The sequence below is a fragment of the Atractosteus spatula genome, chromosome 3 (genome assembly GCF_055471065.1).
Source record: "Atractosteus spatula isolate fAtrSpa1 chromosome 3, fAtrSpa1.hap1, whole genome shotgun sequence".
NCBI lineage: Eukaryota > Metazoa > Chordata > Actinopteri > Semionotiformes > Lepisosteidae > Atractosteus > Atractosteus spatula.
In genome coordinates, this window is record NC_142708.1 from 14,691,385 (window position 1) to 14,713,564 (window position 22,180).

A 22,180-nucleotide genomic window follows, 5' to 3' on the forward strand; every position below is an offset into this window, starting at 1 on the left:
TAAAAATACCCCTGAGTTTGCGGTGGTCTTACCATGAGTATCTTCAGCTTGTCAAAGAAGGAAGTCAAAGGATCGCTCGAGGGTTTTCAGCCTTGACCAGTATTTCAAACACGCACAAATTAATTTAATCGATAGCTCGAGGCCTGTCTGTAAATGTGTCTCAAATTCATTTTTTTATTTTTACTTTGTAATAAATATTGAATACTTTGTGATAAAAGAACTTCCTGTCACTTGTCTTGCCTTAACTACACGATTGCTTTCCATTATTGTACTTACCAAGTCTGTTTGTTTTTTTGTCTTAGTCAGTTTGGACTTCTTCGTGCTTTCTGAAGAATATGAGAACAGTATAAGTAACCAGAACAGGCCATGGAGGAGATTCCAGTGAAGGTGGCCGTTCGAATTAGGCCTTTACTCCCAAAAGAGATCCTCCACAACCACCAGGTTTGCGTGCGTGTTGTACCCAACACCCAGCAGATCATCATCGGAAAGGACCGGGCCTTCACCTTTGATTTTGTATTTGGTCAGAGGTCTCTACAGGACGAGGTTTACACGACATGTATCAAACCCCTGGTTTTGTCTCTCATTGAAGGATATAATGTCACAGTGTTTGCTTACGGGCAAACTGGATCAGGAAAAACATACACGATTGGTGGGGGACATATTGGTAAGTATTATGAAAGTGAACAAGCCTATTTTTCAGGAATTACTTGTTCTTTCGGGTGGCACAGCGGCACAGATGCTGTTATTGCTGCCTTTCAGCTCTGGGGCCCTGGGTGCTATCTGCTTGGAGTTTGTATGTTCTCCCAGTGTTTGCGTGGCTTGCCTCCGAGTGCTTAGGTATCCTTCCATAGTCCAAAAACAGATTAATTGGCTTCTGTAAAATTGTGTTCGAGTCTGTGTGCCCTGTGATGGACTGATGCCCCATCCAGAGTTATCCTGTTTTGCGCCTGTTGCTTGCTGGGATAAGCTCCAGCTCCCCCACAACCCTGTATTGGATTAAATACAGTAAAGTGGTTGTAAAAACAGTTAGGAAATGGATGGAAGGACTTTTTCCATTCAATGGAATATTACAATTTTTTAACATAACAGTCAAGTATGTTTGCAGCCAGCCTCCAAAAGCTCAATTTAGAGACCATGTTTTGGTGCCTTAACAAGATGACCGAAACAACATCATCAATTGGTAATGTGACCATTTCTATTTGTTTTTAAATATGCTGTTTTAATTTCTGTAATAAAGTAAAAATGCCACAGCTAGAGTTTGACTTGCGGTAGAAAGTCTCACACAGATGGTAAAAAAATATTTTAAGGCGTTAGTTCACTTTTGTTTTTCTTCTTCCCCCCTTCCAAGTTGCCACCTCAGATGAAGAGAATGGGATCATTCCTCGTGCTATTCAGGAGATCTTTCACAATATCGCAGAGAAGCATAACTCAGACTTCACTGTCAAAGTTTCTTATATAGAGGTCTATAAGGAGGAGCTAAGGGACTTACTGGAGCTGGAAACATCCTCCAAAGACATGCATATCAGAGAGGATGAAAAAGGAAACACAGGTAACTCAAAGCACCCTTCCACACTTGACTTTATTGAAATGAAGAGTCTGGCAGCTGTCAGGTAGATTCATCATAACCATTAGAAAGATTTATTTCAAGTAACAAAAAAAATAGAAAAATCTTGTTCTTTAGACATTTATTATCCCATGTAATTAATGTTAGCAAAATATGAACAAACCAGTATGTAGTATGGGAATGAAACAGGGTTTAACTAACTCCTTAAGGTGCTCTGAACATGTTAACATTCAAGGTAGACTGGACATTAACATGACAAATTCATTAGCTGTGACACTTTTCGTTTGTGATTTATATAGGAATTGATTCTGTTTGCTTTGTTTTCAAATCAGTGATTGTTGGGGCCAAAGAGAGCTTGGTGGAGACAGCAGATGATGTGATGAGCCTGCTGGAAGCTGGGACTGCAGCTCGTCATACAGGAACCACCCAAATGAACGAGCACTCTAGTCGCTCCCATGCCATTCTCACCATCACTGTGAGTCAGCAGGGACCCACGCGTGAGATAGCCCAGCAGAGCAGAGGGGAGGGGGAACCTGGTACTCACAGCTCTGTCCAGCTCATCTCATCCAAATTTCACTTTGTGGACCTTGCTGGATCCGAGAGAGTCACCAAGACGGGCAATACTGGTGAGCGCTTTAAAGAGTCAATCCAGATCAACAGTGGCCTTCTAGCTTTGGGAAATGTTATAAGTGCCTTGGGGGATCCTAAAAGGAAGAGTCAGCACGTGCCCTACAGAGACGCAAAGATCACCCGAATCCTGAAGGACTCACTTGGAGGCAATGCTAAGACAGTGATGATAACCTGCATCAGCCCATCCTCTTCAGATCTGGATGAGTCCCTGAACTCCCTTAAATATGCCAACAGGGCTCGGAACATCAAGAACAAACCTATTGTCAATTACAACCCTGACTGGGACAGAATGGATGAAATGGAGCTGGAGATCAGGGCTCTGAGAGAAGCTCTGCAGAATCAGCATGCCAGCTTGATGACCCGTGGCAGCCACATCTCCCAGGAGCTGCCCGGAGGCCAGGAAAGTAGCCGTATCCGTGTCCTTGAGGAGCAGCTGGCCCAGCTTCAGGTGGAGAGCTACCACTATCGAGCCTGCACGGAAGACGCGATGCAGTTACTGCTGGAGCTCAGGGAGACAGCTGACCTGCCTGCCACTCATGAGCGCAAGGTGAAGGAGTGGCTGGAGGGAGCTGAAGAGCTGCAGAGTGAAAAGTGCAGCTCTGTGGAAGTGGACTGCAGGGCCAGCAGCACTGGAGAGGAACCCCATCATATCACAATACTCCAGCTGAAAAGAGAGCTGAGGAAATGCCAGGTAGTGAGGTCTATATGACCTTTTGAAAGTAACATTTCTCTGTGTTGGCAGTGTTCAGTTATTGTAATTAATGTGTTTTTTTATTTGTAACAATTTTATGGAGGTGTATTTTTCTTTACCATAGGTGTATTTGCTCTCACTGGCAATCATTTCACAGAATGAAGTCGAAGAACACTTTTTTCTCTCTACCCCCAAAGTACAGTGAATTAATTGGAGATATTTTCATGCAGTTACTCCACCTCAGAAGATAAGCAAGCTGTTGTTCAAACACTGTTCAGACAATGTATTAGAAGGGACAAATTGTAAGATGAGGATATCTAATAAACTATAATGATTTTACCATATTTGCTGGAAATTGTGACACTCATAAAATTAAAATACTAGCAGTTTTTTTGAGGAATTTTCACCTCCAGCTAGTCTTGGTATGATACTACTTTTCTGATGGAACTTTATTAAAGCTGTATAATATCAGACTCCATTGCTGAGGATAGGAAACAGGACAGAATGTTAAAAAAAATAGTTATTTAGCTGGTCTAATCAAAACCCTTTTATGCTTATTTGTAACTTGCTATTTTTGAAGAAATAATGACACTTTCTGCAGATTTATTCAGATTGACATCATCTTTGGAGAATTTGGGTTTTCTTTCTCAATGTCTTTTATTTTCAACAGTACCCAATTCAGAACCCCCCACATAGTGTCTTACATACAGTGCAATTTGAAATGTGAAGCTGGGCTGCTGTCCGTTAAAAGGAGTTCCATTAATCACCTAAACTTTTCAGTTCTATGCTCCTGTCCTGTGAGAGAAAATTGAAGCATCTGTAGACAACCCACACGCACAGAGAGAGCAGGCAAGCTACAGACAGAAGGCATTCCTGACCTTAACCCAATGCAGTAGCACTAACTGACACACCACTCTGCTGCCCAAGTTATTAATCTGTAATGCATCTTTAGAATTATTTTCCCACTCTTAATTGTTTCCAGTACTGTAGTTTGTTTTTCACAAAGTTTTTTATTTGGACTTTTTTGGTATAATTCTGACACAGTGAAGGGAAACCATGGATGAACTTCTTAGAAGTATGGATTTTTCTACAACACACTCGATGTGCTCAACATTATGTAATTTCTTGAATCTGATCTCACCTTATCTGAAGTAATTTTTCTTTTAAAGAGCAAAGTGTATCCTGTGTTTAAGAATAAACCCCATTTTATAGGGTTAAAATGGAGTTCTTTTTGTATAATTCAAGAGAGGAGCCACAGTGTCGGTGGGGGGTTTCCTGAAGCCTGGTACTCACTCTAGTTTATGCTTCTCTTATTACTCTATCTTTTTTTACCCAGGTTAGCAGAGTAGAGGTATGTGGTTAACAGAAATATGGAAAGTAAAACTGTGTTAAACATATTTTGGTACAAAATTAGCACAGCATTTGAAACAAATATAAGAGACTAAATTGTTATTTCTTTTGTTGAATTTTTCTTCTCAGGATGCTTTGGCAACAGATGAAGACGTTTTTGTTAAGAAAGAGTCTGAACTGAAGAGACTGCAAGATCAAATCAACACACTTATGCAGGAAAATGAAGAGTATCTAGCTGCTCTTGCGGATGAACGAAATAAAAGTCGATTACAGGTAATAGCCGACTTAAGCTACACATATGCAGTTAAGTACAGTACTTACAATTGGTGAAGAAAAGCAATATATGTATTTCACTTACTTTTTATACCACTTTAAAAACAGGTCATCTGCAAATGTAGTGCTTAGCAGACAGGCTGTTTTGCAAAATAAAACTTCTTTTTTACATTTTGCTTTTATAATATACTTTAGACCATCCTAAATACGATTTCTGTAACATCTATTCATAAAATGTTTTCTGTCTTTCATTTATATAAAATAAATCTTGCATTGGTTCAGTTGAATGTGGACCAAGATCTTGAGACCTGTGTAAAATTAGTATTTTCTTAAAACAGATCATGCTATTTAACCTCAAAATATAGAATTGACTGTAGGTAGTTTATTAATCCAGGTAAACTATTTATAAATGTATAGAGTCGTAAGAAGACAAATAAAGCTAGATGCAGTTCATTCATTTTTGGAGGTGATAGTTCTAAAGCCCACAAAAACAATGTTAATGGTAAAGTTGGACTATATTAGTTCTTGATGCACTAAATTTAAACATTAAATCCATTATGAAAAGTATATATTTAAAGCTAAATTGTATTCTCATCTCAGTACTTTGTTAAATTGTGCACCTTTCTGTACAGAATGTATTATTTAAATTCCCAGTTCTATTTCACGTACAGTACATTCCTAACTATATGATGATTTAAAAAAAACAAGTTTTTATAGAACAAAAAACAAAAGTAATAAGCTTTAAGACATCTAGTTTACCATTTCAAGACTAAAATTTAACTCCAGATAAACTACACTCACTGAAGAATATAGATTTGGAAGAAGCAGGTGGTTAGCTTTTTGTCACTTTCCTTGAAAACACTCCTCAGATCTGTGAAGTGTATTATGTTTAATATATTAATTCATTCATGCTTTCTCTATTGTAATATTGCAGAATGAGAGAATGGTGGAACAGCAGTTATTGATTGATCGACTAAGAGAAGACCTACAGAGCTTTAAGTTGGACAAATCAGATGTTTCTGTGGAAAGATCTGCTTCTTCTAGGAGACCTTTTAGTGTCCCACTCACCATTTACAATCAGGCAGGATCCACGGGGGATGCTTCTCAAAGCCAACTCAGGCAGGACACCAGGAAGGTACAGAACTTAGTTTCAGGCATCTCCACTTATTTAATAAACATCAGTTATACTGTTTAAATTAATAGTTCATAAATTCTGTGGAACTTCTCCACTGTAAATTTGTTCCATTTCTTTGACCATTCATCTGTTTTATCAGAGTAGAGCAACAGCAAAGAGACAAGAAATACCTCTTTTCAACAGTCCGAAGACCAAAGCTTATTGATGTGTAAATGTCTTATAAATTACACAGCTTGGTGGCTCTTGTTTGTGAGACAGTCCTGGTGGCATTTAAGTGGAAATGCTTTTAAAACTCAGAACAGGGTGTGGTTCTGTACCCAAATTGCTGTGGAAGAATGGAACACACTACCCTGCTATGTTGTTGAATCACTACCCTTAGCTTCTTCCAAGAAACTTGTGGATTTGGATCCGTTAACTGCTAACTATCACATAGGCTAATTGTGCCTAATGGTCTCCTCTCATTCATAGCCTTTTTCATGTTTGTATGGTCTACTTCTACTATGGTGTAAAGTCCATCAGGTGCTGGGCCTTTAATTGAAAATGAGAATGTCAGGTTGGCCCGTTGTTTGATTTGGTGTGGTATGTGATCACATAGTAACCATGTAGGTCAGATAAACATCTGTTGTTCTTTTGTTTTCTACAGGTTCACACAAGTCCTCCTGCATATTCTCTGGAAAGAGTGATGGCAGCTTTCAGAACTCGTAGCCAGTTGCTGCTTGCACAGATTGAGGAGCAAGATGAGGTCCTTTGTTGTGAATTTTCTGACAGCAGTGAGGAGGAGAAGAATGCTAAAAAAGACAACGAAAACAACAAGAAGCAGGCTTTCAGGTTAATACAATCGAACAATGATACACAATTGAAAGGATTTCATTAACCTTATTATCTGCAAGATGCTCCTGCAGATGACAGGGACACCATTTCTTAGCACCGTTTTTGATTTATACGCACTGACATTTTTAGTACTAGTGCTCTTGCTGATGGTCAGTGTGTTAATTGACATTGACATTTTTGTTTGAGGGAACAAAATTCAGATACATGTCATTGTATATGGAACAGGTGTTCTCAGACAGATTTCCTTTTTGCCCTTAGAATACAGCCATCAGTCTGTAATGTTCCAAATATCTCTTGAATTGATAAAATGTAAATTAAGGAAAGTAATTAAATTGAGATTAAGTACATAGAGAGTAAAGACTAAAATATAGGATTACAAAGATGGAAAAATCCAAAGGTAGTATGTTAACTAGAGTTTTATATGAGGAGATGTTGTTAAGTTAATTCAAACAATTCAAAAAACATTTTCTTAGAAAAGAGTTGCTTATACAGTAAATACTTTCCAGCATATATTACAAAGCCTAGCAAACATATTCAGACCCTTGCTCAGTTTTCATATTTTGATAGTTTAAAGCTTCCAGTCATGATACTTTGAAGTAGCAAGTAATAATTGTTATACAGTATATACAGTACAACCTACTCTTCTTATTCAAAGCAAGAATGTGGACACAAAAATATATAAGTAAATAGATAATTAAGATAAAATTAAAATGGGAAACTCAAATTTTCAAAGTATTCAGAAACATTTTTGTGGCAAACCTAATTTAATATAGATGCACAAAATTATCTTAATGATTCACATAATTAGCTGAGTAGCCTCTGTCAGTGTGCATGTGACTTGAGAATAAACACACCTGTCATTTTAAGGCACTGAAATTTTAAGCTAATGAAAAGACCAAAGAGCAGTGGCGCAGTGATTATCATAGCTGTGTTGCAGTGTTGGGACCCTGGGTTTAATTTCTGGGGTGTTATGTGTGTAGAGTTATATGTTCTTCCTGGGTTCACTTGGGTTTCCTCCCACAGACCAAAGACATACTGGTAGGTTAATTGGTTTCTGGGAAGATTGGCTCTGGTGAGGGTGTGTGTGGATTTGTGTCTGTGTCTTGTGCGCCCTGAGATGGACAGGTATCCCATCCAGGGTGTACCCCCCTCTTGCGCCCACTGCTTGCCAGGTTAGGCCCTGGCTTCCCCCACGACCCTGTTTCAAAGCAGCTTTCAAAACAACTCAGAGATAAAGTTGTATAAATGCATAGATCTGGAGAAGACTGTAAACAAATAAAAACAAGACTCTTAATATCCCTTTGAGCATGGGGAAGACATAAAGATCAGGCTGGATAAGACTATTCCTCCAAATTGAGAAGTCTGGCAAGGAGGAAACCGGTTAGGCTATGAGGCTAACAGCAACTAAGGAAAGTTATAGAATTAAGTGACTGAGATGGGAGAAGATCAGTCAGCAATGTCTTGTTTACTCCACAGAGGGAAATTGTATGGAACTGGAAAAAACCCATCTCAAATCTCACATGGTGTTTGCAACAAAGCACCTAAGTGATACTGCAAACATGTGTCAAAACAAATTATGGTCATATCGTACTAGATCAAGTTCAAATTTTACTTTTTGGTCTAAATACAAAGTTCCATATGATGCAACACCATCTTTACTGTCAGGCATGGTGGTGGTAGCATTTTGTTGGAGTGCTGCTCCTCATCAGCAGGGACTGGAAAGCTTGTAAATGCTGGCAAATCTTAGAGGAAAATTGGTTTTGGATTTAAGACTGGGACAAAATTTTACTTTCAACCTTTCAGCAAGATAATGATCCAAAGCACAAGGATAAAGCCGCCACAATGGAATAAGAATAAGAAAGTGAATTTCCTTAAGTGGACCAGTCAGTATTCTGCCTTGTTATGTATGAATTATATGAAGATCTGTGGAAAGTCTTAAAAGCTGCTTTCAGTAGATGATCTCAGAGCAAATTAAGAGACCTTGAGCAACTCTGTCAAAAAGATTGGGAAAGTATGACACCTAAAAAGACAGGCAGCTGCAATTGCTGTCAAAGGGCTTCCACCAAATATTTAGTTTGCAGGTCTGAGTCAACATGTGTCAGTTTGTCTCTTCTGTTTTTGCTAATGTTTACTGTAAATAATGTTGCCCTCAAAATGTTCAATTTGATCATTAATTAATTAGCATTAGTTTTGCACAAAATATTACATTTAAAAATAGTGTATGCAATGTTTTGTAATATCACAAAATGGGACAACATAGGAATGGTCTGAATACTTTTTTCAAGGCCCTGTATGTGTTCTGGTTCTCTTTCTCTCTGCTAGGCGCTCCATGAATCGCACCTGGACTCGGAAACACACTTCAGTGGTGTCTGATTCTAACGTTCATGATGAAGAAAGCCTACATACTCAGCCGTTTGCAGGTAAATGCACATAAAAATAAAAAAAAGTCATAAAGACCCCTCTTCCCCAACTATTCCAGTTTAGCTCTCCATAAATAACTTGCTGTGTTTTGTGTTTCTTTGATGTCCAGAGCACGGTGCTGATCTGCCAGAGCTCTTGGTGGAGGAAGAGCGGGTTAGGTGCAGCCAGACTCTGAACCTACAGAAGCTAAAGGAGGCTGAGCTTAGGCTTACACAGGCCAAGCAGAAGACAAAGGAACTGGCAATTAATATCCGAATGAAAGAAGAGCTTATCAAAGAACTGGTTAAAACAGGTATGTCTGAAGCTATACTGGGTATTGCATGTATTTAAAAGGTTTGCCATTTGCAGGAAAGCAGCTGAATAGGTTTAGCTTCTCATTTTGTTTTGACAGTTCAGAACCACCATCCATCCATCTGTTCCCTAAACACTTTGTCTAATACATGGTCGTAGAGGAGCAGGAGCCTATCCTGGCACAAAATAGTCTGTAGCGGGGCACACACTGACACACACGCACACACTCACGCTAGGACCAACTTTCCCAGAAACCAAATATAGCACTGAACCACCATATATGGGAGAAAGGTCTTTAAAAAGAGTACCTTCAGGAAGTTTAAAAACAATTTCTTGAACATCATCATAATAATTACTGAATCACTCATCCAGTTCTACGGTATCAATATTTCAGATGAACTTCACTGATAAACATGTTGTATAAACTGGAATAATAACATGAAAGGGCGTTTGTAACCTTGACATTTCAGATGCAGTCATGCAGAATAGTTTTGTGTAGCCAGTATAGCTGGAACGCTGTCCTATCATTTTAGCTCCACTGACTAGATCATTCCATATTTGCATGACTCTAATTAAATCAGCCATAATTGTATTTCTAATCATATAGTTCATACTGTAGAGATTTGTAACGATTACCTGAAATCCAGCAGTACACCTTCTTATAGTGTACAGCAGAAATGTTTGATAATGTCTCCTTGCACGTTCCTCTACCGACACTATTGTACTGTTCTACAAACAAAAACAAATATGTAAGGAATGAAACCAAATTGTAACACATTAACCTATTATTTTGATTTGTGAACATTAAACGATTTGAAGTATCCAAATGGCCTGCCCTTCAGATCACTCAAGTAAGATGAATATGGTTACACAGCCTAAAGCTGATATTCCCACTCCTGGTCCTGGGAACAAGTGCACCTTATGGTTGTCATGGCAGCTGAGTTCTGTACTTAAATTAATCCTTAAATAAACCAACAAGTTGATTGGTTAGGTAATCTGTAAGTTTTTTTTTCTACACAGATGTTGGAGATTTTAAATGACTTATACTGCAAACCTTAAAAGCAACCTCCTTCATGTTTAGGAAATGAAAAATTAAGGAATTCAAATAGACTCTTTTATTTAGGCTACTGAGCATATCATTTACTGTATTGAGTTGAGTGCAAAGGTGGGACACAGAACAGAATGTGTGTAGGTCTCCTGGCCCAGAACTGGGGTCCCCTGATTTAGGGGGTTAGAGAAGTAGAGAAGTCAAACCTGTTAACAGAAATAACAGTAAGCCAAAACATTTTATGTGAAACATGTCCACAAGAAACAAACCCTTGAATTACATATTGAAAATAGCTACAAGTATGCAGTCATTTTAACTGTAAAGAAAGTTATTTTGGTTCATATATGGAAAAAAATATTTATTTTCTTTCTGTATTTTTTGTCCATAATAAAATTGTGATCTGTCTATCCTTATTAGAATGGTCAGGCTTCATGCTGACCACTAGAGGGTGTGGCAGTTTACCCTTGTTACCCTTATATACCAAACCCTACGTGTAGTGAAATTTTCACTTTTATTGATGAGTGGTTTAATTTTAAAGTAAACTTTTTGATTTTCATTGATTTTGATTGAACCTTTTTGAAACTTTGTAATTTGCTTGTGCTTTCTAAGCCACTCTGTATTCTTCACTGTTTTGGGCTATCTGGTGCCCCATATCTGATAAATAATTTGTGTTAATCAAGAAACAAAGGAGAATGGGTTATTCTTAAAACTTGCCATCTGTTTTACCAAGCAGAGGTAGTCCTCACCTAGTTTTGCTTTTTTTCTGATTCATATACAAGGGAAAAAGCAAACAGCAGATAGTTTCTTCACTGTGAGGGAAGGCAGTATCGTCAAAATGTCCCATTTTAATCATTTGCGTACAAAGAAAGTGGTTAATATAATTTGATGAAAAGGCCATGTACTTATTTGCTGGCATTAACAAAATAGACTTGTCAATGGAAAAAGTTTTAAGTTCTTTTCTGTTTGTATGATCGATGTGTCTGACATGATCTTTTTGTGTTATTGTGTCAGTAAAGTAGTGAAATATGCGTGAAGTTTTCATCTTTGGTGTTGTTGTAGGCACACATCAACTAATCTGTCAAGAGAAAAAGGATTTATCAAATCTTTCAGCTTGATTTTGTTGGCAGTACTTTTAAACCTAAAAACGATAATTTCTGTCTCTGATTATTACAGAAGACAAAGGCTTCAACTCAACAGCAGAATAAAACAGATTTAAATCTGTCAGAAGCTGTACTGAGAAGCAAAGAGGAAAGCCTTTTAAGCAGATTTTGTGCTTGCAAAACTGGGCTGTATTTCCTTGTTACTGGACCATTAGAGAGATCTGTGTTATTACTCTCTGCATAAATATACTGTGTTGTGAATATTTATATGAAATGTTACGGTTCTGTTGCTTCCAGTGTTGATTAAGTGATTAGCTATATATGCCCATTTAAATATTATTGATATGTGTTATATTATTATATGTGTTCCATTGCTTTTTGCTATAACTTGAGTATACTGCTTTTGATTGTATTTAATATATTTTGAATGTTAGGTTTTTGAAAGCATATTACTAATTTTCATATTCAGTTTTGCATTTTATTAGTTAGTTTCTACTATGGTTTCTAGTTAAGCTGCAGATGTGGTTCTGGGGTGCATGTGTGAATCATTTCCAGTCCCACCTGTAGAGCACCAGATATGACTTTAACTTTTTATGATTTGAATTTTTGTTTTTAGGTAAAAAATAAAAAGTGCTCATGTTTGTAGGAATAAGCAATAGGTTTATTCCATGCTGAAAAGAGAAGAAAGAAAACACAACGTTTCGGCTGTGGAGCCTTCTTCGGGTATAAGAAAGATAGGGCAGTCAGCAAAGATAATATAGCACAGGAAAACAAAAGCCAGGAGGGAGGAGGAGGCGGGATCAGGGGAGAGGCAGAGTGGCCAATCAAGTGACAGCAAGCATCTAGCTCCTGACTGGAAGGTACCGGGTTCAATCCCAGGTAGGGGCAAGCGATGGAGCTTGCTCTAATTCCTTCCAGACGGCTCCCAGGTCCACTCAGCCTGCTTTCCAAGTGAGTTCCAGGGGTTAATCCTTCTGGGTGTAAGAGGCTGGCCGGAGGGTGATACTGACCACATCACCTCCACCTCCAGTGTCGGATGGTCAAGAAACATGGTGGCCCCTGCCCCCCATTCCCCCATGGGCCTTGATGGCCTGAAAAGTGCCTAATTGATCCAGGTGCTTCTTGAAGGAAGCCAGGGTATCAGTTTCAGCATGGCTGGGTAGCTTGTTCCACACTCCCACTACTCTTGAATATTCTGGGAATTCTGAGCAAAGCTTGAAAATGAGAAACTGAGGCCCATCTGATGTTAAGCAGCAGTCGTTATTTAGTAGCTAAATGGTGGAAAGAAATGATCATTTTATCATAAATTCATGAGCACATTCACGTCTTCATCCTCTTAGGTAAGGATGCCCAAGCAGTAAACAGGCACTATTCCATGAAGATTGTACAGGTGGAGCAAGAAGCTGAGCAGGCCAAGAGGGAGCTGAAAGAGACCCAGCAGCAGCTGCAGGAGCTGGAGGCCAGGGAGGGGCAGGATGGCACAGAGACAGCCCAGCTCCAGAGGGATGTCAGCAAGAAGGTGGACACAGCAAAGATCAAAGTACAGGTGGGCTATATTTCTCACAAAGCAAAGGTAATACCAGAAAGAAAAACAAAAACTGGACATGTATCTCCCAAATCATTTTCTCAGGGTTTCTGCAAGACATAATTGGAGACAGGAGGCACTGGAGGCACTTTTTTTCTTTCATTTCTTGCAATTTATAACTATTGAATGTGCATCAATCTATAGGTTTATTTACTTTTGATTTTAAGATTTGATCATATTTATTGAATAAGACGCTGACTGGTGAAGCATTTCATCGTAAAATATTGAATTCAAACATTGAGCATATTGGAACAGCACCAATCTTGATAGTGTAAAATCCAAATATTCTGGTATATGTTACTTATGTTTCAGAGTATATTCAGAAAATGGAAGCAAAAGGTTTGGGTGTGTTAAACATGCCTGTTTTTGTTTGCTAGGTACTGCAAAAGAAGCAGCAAGACACAAAGAAGCTGGCATCTCTCTCGGCTCAGAGTGAAAAACGTCTGGCCGAGCTGGAGCAGAATGTGGAACACATGAGACGACAGCAGACACTGCTGCAGAAAAAACTAAGGGAGGAGACAGACAAGAAGAGAAAACTGGAGGCTGAGATCATCAGGGATCAGCAACGCATTAAAGTGAGTCTTCTCAGACTGCACCTTTTCATTTTATTTTAGTGTGTTAACAATTTGTCTATTTTAAGGTAAAAGCAGAATGTATTAAAAAGGGAGAAACTCCAGTTTGTCTTTGTTGACCCCCTAATTTTATAATTATTATTATTTTATTATGTGCACTAAGAGGTATCTTTTTTAATTATAGAATTTCTTGTTACATTTTTAAAAATGCTTCACATTTATTTTTATTCATTTCTAGATTAATTTTGATTAAAAAGTTATCTTGTTGTACTGGAATGCAAGTACTGTATGAAGATTTAAAGACAATTTTCGTTATTTTTAATGTGCGTCAATGAAAAACACATTGCTTTACAAGACTGTTCTGACTTGTCTTCTGCCAAAAGATGTTATTAATTTGCCATTTGAAATTTCATAGGAACTGCAGTTAAAAACTGAACAACAAAAGAGAATACTAAAGGCAAAGACAGAGGAAGTAGCTGCCTTTAAAAGGACAAAGCACATCAGCACTCCTGATGATGAGCAGGTATAAACTTTTTTTCTATGCCCGGCTTCGTCTTTTCACTATCTCAGACAGCACCAGATGCTTTAGGGGAAAAAATGTAATGAACTGTAACAAAAATTCATCTCCTGTACTTAAGGATTTAATGGAATATTTTGAAAATACAGGACATAATGGAAGCACTCTGGTCCAGGGTTGATTTTGTTTAATTATGGAGGATATTAAGGAGATTTTTAATTTCCTGGACATTTAATCTGTTGTGTATTAAATAAGGCTGCTCAAAAAGTAAGGATAGAGGAACTACTAAATTGCTTATCAGGTAAAATGCCACTTTCTTTTTTTAACCTTGAGTTCTCTGGTTTGAAACAACGCTAACTAGCTTTCTGACTGTGACCAGGACTTTACAAGAGTAGTGCAATGTTTGTAGAGCACTGCCAGGTTCGGGTTTAATTGGATTGACTAGCGGATATTTGCCCTATTTGTGCACTGGGCACCGCATGTTTTGTTTGTGTTGTGTCTAGGCTGGGGTAGGTTTGCATTGATTTTTATACTCCTAGTAGTGTAGAAAATGGTATTTAGTGACTTTCAGTCCTTCTTCGGGTTAACCCTTAACTGAGGTCTCTTGGTTATGGAAATGCACGGTTATCTTAAATGCTGAATTAAACATGTATTAAAGACTGAAAATGATTTAACACCTCTCTATTGAAGAGATTAGAAGCACAGCGGAAATGGCTTGATGAGGAGGTGGAGAAGGTTCTGCAGCAGAGGCAGGCTCTAACTGAGTTGGAAGAAGAGCTGAAGAAGAGAGAGGAGATTATTGCCAAGAAGGAGGCTTTCTCTCAAGAGAAGAGCCAATTAGAGATAAAGAAACTGAGGTCCAGTCAGGTGAGGAGGATGCAGAACTACCAGCTTCTGCAAAGAAAAAAAATCTTATGTGACTGAAAATAAGTGTGAGGTGAATACATTTTGTTTGATTGTAACCTGCATTACTTTGATGTATCTATAATTGTAGGCTGTAAGCAAAAATATCTTAAAGCTGTCAGCTCAGCTAAACGCGGTGGACAGAAAGCTGTCAGAGAAGACTAGCCAGCTCCAGAGCAGCAGTGCCGAAAGCAAGAGGAGGATTTTCCGAGAGGTGGAGGAACTCCAGCAGGAGAGAAACCAGCTGCTGAAGAGAAGAGACAGCCTGGATGAGAAACTGAAGAATGGCAGTGTTTTAACAGTAGAGGTACTGCATGTGCCGCAGCCATTGATAGGACATTGAAAGTTGGGACAGCTGAAACACTGTTGCGTTTATTACAGAAAATTCTTACGAACCAGGAATAAACTGGAAGAAAATTTAGAAATGTTCACACAGAACCAGGAAAGTTTGAAAAGTTTAGAAAGGTGATTGTTACAGGACCGGTTCAAATTGAAAGGTGATAAGGAGAAGGAGTTTGCCTTTGGCTTTGGCTTCATACATTTTGTTGTGGTGCATACATATAATAATCATTTTCTATACTGTATATATGTGACTTTTTTCCAGCATATCATATAAACACACATTAAAAATACAGCCGATGCTATTAAATAATGTAGTACCTCTTAGCCCCATTGATACATATTCAAGACAAACTTTAGAGTTTTAAGCTCTATTAAGTTCAGCATTCATTGAAAATAACCATTTTCATTTTCAGATAATGCATTATGTCTAATTTAACCAAGATTTTCCCTCTCTGATTTTTATCCATCTTTTAGCTTGTCCATAGAAAAACAGGTGTTGCATGGCTCAGAAAATGAAAATTCAATACAAATGTTTCTTGGATTTTAAAGTGTCAGAATTGCAAACAAGCTGGTTTATTTGCATTTTCTGATTTGTTTTTTCAGGAGGAACGTCTCCTTTTCCAGTTAGAAGAATGGGTAGAGGCTCTGGATGCTGCAATAGAGTATAAAAATGACACCATTGATAGCAGACAGCAATCACTCAGGACTTCCACTGAACCACTGATTAGCAGCAAAGAAGGGGTCATGGATAAACTGACCACTCTTTCCTTCACTGAGATCAAGGTTTTACTATTGAAGTACTTCAACAAGGTTTGTTCTGAATTAAAACACAATTTAGGATTATCATCCTAACTATTTGGATACTAGTGTATACTGCATATATCCTATTTGTTAAAATGGAAATTTATTAATAATCTCAAAAGAAAATAGATGGAATGTGTTTCACCGGCTTTTGTCTACTGTATGTCAAAGTTGCATACTGTAAATGTTCGTCATTCATTTACACAATGTAATCATTAGATGCTGTTTTTTTTTGTCGATTTAGTCCACATTTCCTCCCAGAGCATGTTATTCAAGTTGCATTATTTGTTCTTATTCTCCTATCTTGTAGAGTTATCTTGTTTTTCTTTATGGTATAAGTAATTTATTGTGTATCTGTCTCTGTGTTTAGGCTTATTTTATCATGTTATAAAACAAATTATTCAGCCACAATCTACCATATAACTGTGTATAACACAGAAGAGTGTAATTATATCAGTCTTTTACAAATATGCAGTTCATGGTACCATTGACATGTTATACCATAGACACTTCACAGCATTTCAACTCTTTCCCAGATGTTTTCTCACATTCTGTTTCCTATTAGAAGTTACAAATTCAAATAATATTTCATAGGTCACTTTTCCCTATTTTTGATGAATCATTATGGTTTTAGTGCCCATCCTTAGTGTTTTTGATAATCTCATCAAATGTGGAAAAGAAAAGATTAAAGTTTGAGGCTTTAAATGGTGTTCAAGCTCTCAGGCTTATCTTAATTTTTAACTATTTTCCTCCTTTGGCATCTTGTATACAGTAGCTACATTGTAACCCAACCTAAGTGTATTATCTGTTTCCACAAATTTTCTATGCACTTAAATGGAATATTCTTGCTTACATTTAGTTGAATAGGAAAATGCATTGCAGGCTTTCACCTCCGTGTCACAGGGACAAAACTAGTCTACTGTATGTCTGCTATCACCAAAATTCTCTCATACATGCATACAATGAAGTATAAAGAGCAGTTATGAATACATGATCGCTGATCATGAATCTCCTTACTTTGATTTGTAATATTCATGTTTCTCCTCTGCCCTCTTCGGGTTCTCTATTAAAAAAACAAAACAAAATGTAGTCCTATGGCAGATGTAGTCCTTTTCCCAAAACCCTTGGGAAAAGGGTGTAAATAAAATCCTTCCTTCTGTGTTGCACAATGGTTTTACTGGTCTTGAACATCTACAAATGCAAATTATCCTTTACACAGTTTGTAAAGTGGCAAGTATTCTTTGTCAGCCAAAGACATCTTTATTGTGCAGCTGCCATCCTGAAAAAGAAATAAATCAGTCCTTGGATTAAATCCTCAGTTGCCATGGTACTTTCTTCGGTACTTTCCAAAATAAAGCAGCGAAAGGGAGTGCAGAAAACATCTGAAATGGAAATGTCACAGAATCAATTTCCAAATGTCTTGGAAGCAGAAATTAGGCCAAGACTAAAAAACAAAAGTTCACAGAAGTCCTTCTTGAGAAATTTACTTTAAATTAATAATTAGAAGATTATATAAATGTCTGTTTAAAAATGGTTATTTGGAGATAGTCTGAAATAAAGAAGCATAGAGGGTTTGACAGTCTACAACAGCAACTTATGATAACAGCTCATGGACATATTGAACCAATTACATTAATTTATATTGTTTACAATGCTAAAATAGCATGGGAGAATAAAAGCCTCAACAATTAAAAAATCCTGTTTCCACATACTGGATGTAAATTGAAAGATTTATGTGACAAGACCCAATCACATAAAACCTTGACCAGTCCTCATAATTTTATGTTGCAGAGTTCACTTTTAAGTAATGTTCTTTCTCTTGTCTTGTTATGTCTGTCGGGCTAGATTTAGCGGTACTTAGCTTTTTGTCTAAACGTTTGAGAGTGTTTTGAGCTGATTGACACACTTCGTGCCTACAGTAAAGTTGTCTCACACGCACAGATGTCCTCCCTCAGGTGGTGGGTCTCCGTGAGTCCGAGCGGAAGCTACAGCTGCAGTGTGAGGAGATGAGAATGCACCTCGAAGAGGAGGAAGGCGTAGTGCGCAATCTGGAGTCAGCCGTGGAGCGGCTCACGCTGGAGATGGACAGACGGCTCACACTTCAGCAAAGAGAGCACGAGCACAAGATGCAGTTACTACTGCAGGAGTTCAGAGGTAGCCAACTCACAATGTCCCAAAGACTGACAGTTGACAATATAATGGTTATAGCATTGAATGGTTGACTGTTATGTGAGACTTTTTCCAGTTTCTTGACATTTTGTGTGCCAACGTAAGATTGGAAAAACACTTTGAGCATTTTTTAATGAAAGAAAATAAATAAATTGCAGCTAATAAATATTGGGATTAATAGAATTTATGTTTTTTATGCCTCTCAGTATATTTAAAATATTTCCGCCTTTCTCTGTTGCTGAGGCTCCCTATGGCAGTTGAAGAGGTTAAACTGAGATTCAAAGCCCAGTTTACTATATGTAAAATTTTGTTCTATTATGACATCCGCTTAGATTGAAGATGACAGTTGCTGCAATGGGAGTAGGGTCAGTGGTGGGGGATTGTAGGCAGGGAATTGCTGGTATTTATCTTCTCCTGAACTTTAATAATGAGATCCATTTAATTACGTCTTTGTGTGTTTTAGGGGTTATTAAAGCCCAAGCCCTATATAAACTAATCTTGGAATAACCAAGCTGTGCGATGTATGTTAACTTATGTTTTGTGTTTCTGTAAAAGACCTTTTAACAGCTTCGATCTTTCATTATTCAGTGAGCTGAGTTTTAACCATCATTATCTAGAACTGTCTCATGGTATAGGTTGTAGCTTATTGTATTTTTCAGTCCTGAATATTGAATGATGTGGAGTATTAGAATTTGTCACATTTTTCTACTTCTGCTTTAAAATAATAATGTAATACAAATACATTTTTCAAATATAATTTATATGTTTGGTATGAGAAAAATAACTGTGATTTATGTTGTAAAATGTATGGTTATAAAATTTGGACAGAAATCTATATGCAGTTATCATCACTATGCATATCAGTTTGTGTGTGCATATTCACTATTTGTAAATTGTATTAGCTGCCATAAAATGCACAATCCAGTAACTACACTTGATCATTTTGCCATTACTCTGCTCTGTCTTTTACAGAAGGTAGAGGGGAGTGTTTTGTTGAAAATATTAAAACCTACGAAGCTAAAATCCAGCAGCTGGAGAAGGACCTTTTTTTCTACAAGAAGACAAGCCGAGACCTGAAAAAGAAGCTGAAAGAGTTGGTAGCGGATTCCCTTAACCAGCAGCCTGCTTTTAGAAAAGGTAGGCCTCACGGGAGAAAGCAAAGATTTACTTCAGTTCATTACAGCATTGCTACTCATTCCTGAAAACAATATTGATTAGTTCTTCATTATTCCTTAAATATTACATTTTGATATAAAATTAGTCATTTAAGAAGTACGTCTTGAGTAAATGTAAAAAAAAAAACTGCACTGCAAGATGCCAGGTGTGACCACCCTTGCTGAGAAGCAGTGTCTAATTTGAAATATTTAGATTTAAATTGGAATGAAATAATATAGCTAGAGCTCAGATTCCCCACACTGCAATTAACTGAAAAGGTAGAGGTTACTTTTTTAATGCTACAAGGATTATCCTCCCAGTTAAAGTCTGAACCTTTGAAACAACATATTGTTACCAAATATAGAGAAAATCAGGAACTGACCAGGCAGATTAGTCAATAATAAAATAAATTATCATAACCCCCAGCTTATAAGTGTGTTCTCCCAGAACACACCCGAGCTGTTGTTATAGGTAGAGGCATTTATTTATTATTATTGTTTATTATTAACTGGAACAGGTTTGGTGAAAAGGATAATAATTCACACACACTCTGTTAAATATTTATTAACAATGACAGTGACACTCACTTCACTACACACAACATAAACATACAACACACAAGTTTACAGACAAGTGGCTTCAGAGTCCTATGTCTAGTCCACCCAGAAAACCCCCAGTACAGGACTTGAGTCTTAAATAATGCCTGCAGAGGCCATAGAGGAGATAAGCTGTTTTCTAAACTAAATGCAATACAACCTGCAGTTAAATCTCTCTCACTAACCTGGATGCCATAAAATAAATGGATAATAAATCTCCCTATTTTAAATCCACCCACTAGCAGGAGAGGCAGTATTAGACTGAGGGATTCTCTTTACTCGGGGAAACTCCCAAGTCCTCTAAAAGTTAGAATATAGCAAACTCTTTTATCAAGATTCAAACAGTTAGCTCCGATCTGTTTTTTGGATGATAATGAAGCAGGGACTCTTGCCTCTCCTCCTGAGAACTCCTCCTCACTCCTCTCTCTCATGGCCTGACCTTCTTTTTCCCTTTTCTTTCCTCTTTCCTTCTCCTGATGTGATCTTATTTGACCTATTTTCTGGACCGTTGATTGACACTTAATCATTTACCTAGAACTTAATTAACCAAGGTAATCCAAAGTAAACTTTGTGATTGTTCTGATCACAGACTCAGGGCCCCCTACATCTCAGCAGACATCCCACTTCTTTGAAGATGGAAATGTGTTCACTTCCAGGTGTTATACACTTTATCAAGATTATTAGACACCTCCATTGTCACCTACTTCACCTTGTTAAATATTATACTATAATATGTATTTTATAACTCTTAAGATTTCTAGTAAAATTATTATTTCAGTATAACATTAATTTTTGGGGAAAAATGTACAGTATCTCTAAAACCTTCATGCATCACCAATTTCTTTTAATATTGTCTTCAACAGGTAATGCAGATGGCCAAGACAAATGTCTTGTGCCAGAAGATTACAAATGGACTTCCGTGTCTGAGAGCAGCAGAGAAAATAGGAGCTCAAAAGGGTGCAGTGATAGTCCTGTAACTAGTGGCCGGTCACAGAAGATCAGTGGATGTTGGGATGAGTTAGAACAAATAGCCAATGCTCCTTCCGTATTTCAGAGCAGGCAACGGGTAACGAATAATGAGGAACCGTCAGTAGGCTATGATGTCCCAAATTCAGCAGCCCCACAGACAAGCAAAAGTGGGATTCAGTTTCCTGAGTTAACTCCTGTGAAAATGTCAAGAAGAGAGTTGAGGCAGATTTCTGCATCTGACCTGCCTGTTAGACGCTTCAGCCTTGGAGTAAGTGCCACCTCCATCCAAGAAGACTCTATAGAAGCATTCCAAAGCAAGGAAGACTTTTAAGTCATGACACAGTCTGTAGCACGTTGGAGGTTCAAACATCTTAATCATATTTATGTGGTTTAATATTCCAGATAAGAGAGGCACCCGCCTTACAAAAGCTGAAGGTTATAAGCACTTCGGAACCTGGGTGTTAGTATAAGGTATTAATAGTTTCTTATATAAGTATAACTACAAAATAGTCAGAGTTTTCACCTTAAGAATTAATCGCACTAAGTGTATTGAACATAATTTAATGGTCTGTATACAGTATGTGACAGCTAAACATGGCACTGGGACTAAGTCTTTGAAGAGACATAAAAGGACCATTAAAGTAGTAACTTCAAAGGTAAAGCAGTGTATTGCCAGTCTAGAACTGTTATTTGTTTAAAGGCACTAGATGTTTTTTTTAAGTAACAATCATGTATGTAGTATTGTCAGTTGTTGGATTTTGTGTCTTTGTTTGCTTGTACTCTTCATTTGCCAGTTCCAGGATTTTTGCATCACCAATCACCCATTTCTCTTACGGCTTGGAAGACAAATATAATTTTTTAGTATTTAAGAATGTTCCCTTAATATTGCTTATTGTGTTCATGTGTAGTGTTGTGAATTGACTCATTTAGATGTCTTGTATTTATTCCTTCAGTACTTTACTGATATTAAATTTTGTAATGTACTACAGTATATTGTTTAGAAATAAGATGTTTTAACCTTTCAGATACCATTTCTTACATGATTTAAAACTTATTAATTTTTAAGTAAATAAAATGTTTTTGAAGAGAGTAATATATTGCTTTTATACTAGGAATTTACACTTTAAAACATAAGCTACTACAGTGGACATAACGTGAACTTTTTATTTCAATGTTTTTGGATAGGTATATAAAGGGATGTACAAGCTAAATAAGCAGAATGCCTAGATAAATGTGC

At 37.5% G+C, this 22,180-nt stretch overlaps 1 protein-coding gene across 1 annotated transcript; it reads left to right on the forward strand.

Moving 5' to 3' along the window:
- Nucleotides 1–302: 302 nt before the first annotated feature.
- On the forward strand, nt 303–22,031 carry LOC148837464 (kinesin-like protein KIF27). Its single transcript, XM_088912340.1, has 17 exons — nt 303–664; nt 1,349–1,549; nt 1,897–2,885; nt 4,365–4,508; nt 5,443–5,643; nt 6,287–6,471; nt 8,797–8,894; nt 9,005–9,187; nt 12,675–12,880; nt 13,297–13,494; nt 13,907–14,014; nt 14,699–14,875; nt 15,003–15,218; nt 15,857–16,063; nt 18,010–18,208; nt 19,196–19,360; nt 20,838–22,031. The coding sequence occupies exons 1-17, from the start codon at nt 367–369 to the stop codon at nt 21,272–21,274; spliced, it is 4,212 nt and encodes a 1,403-aa protein (XP_088768466.1). The 5' UTR covers nt 303–366; the 3' UTR covers nt 21,275–22,031.
- Nucleotides 22,032–22,180: the final 149 nt, after the last annotated feature.

Bases quoted from the DNA above. Each gene is read 5' to 3' on its own strand.
- LOC148837464 (XM_088912340.1), top strand. From the start codon at position 367: ATGGAGGAGATTCCAGTGAAGGTGGCCGTTCGAATTAGGCCTTTACTC. The intron at 2,886-4,364 runs GTAGTGAGGTCT...TTTTCTTCTCAG, and splicing joins GAGAGCTGAGGAAATGCCAG to GATGCTTTGGCAACAGATGA. The intron at 13,495-13,906 runs GTGAGTCTTCTC...GAAATTTCATAG, and splicing joins GGGATCAGCAACGCATTAAA to GAACTGCAGTTAAAAACTGA.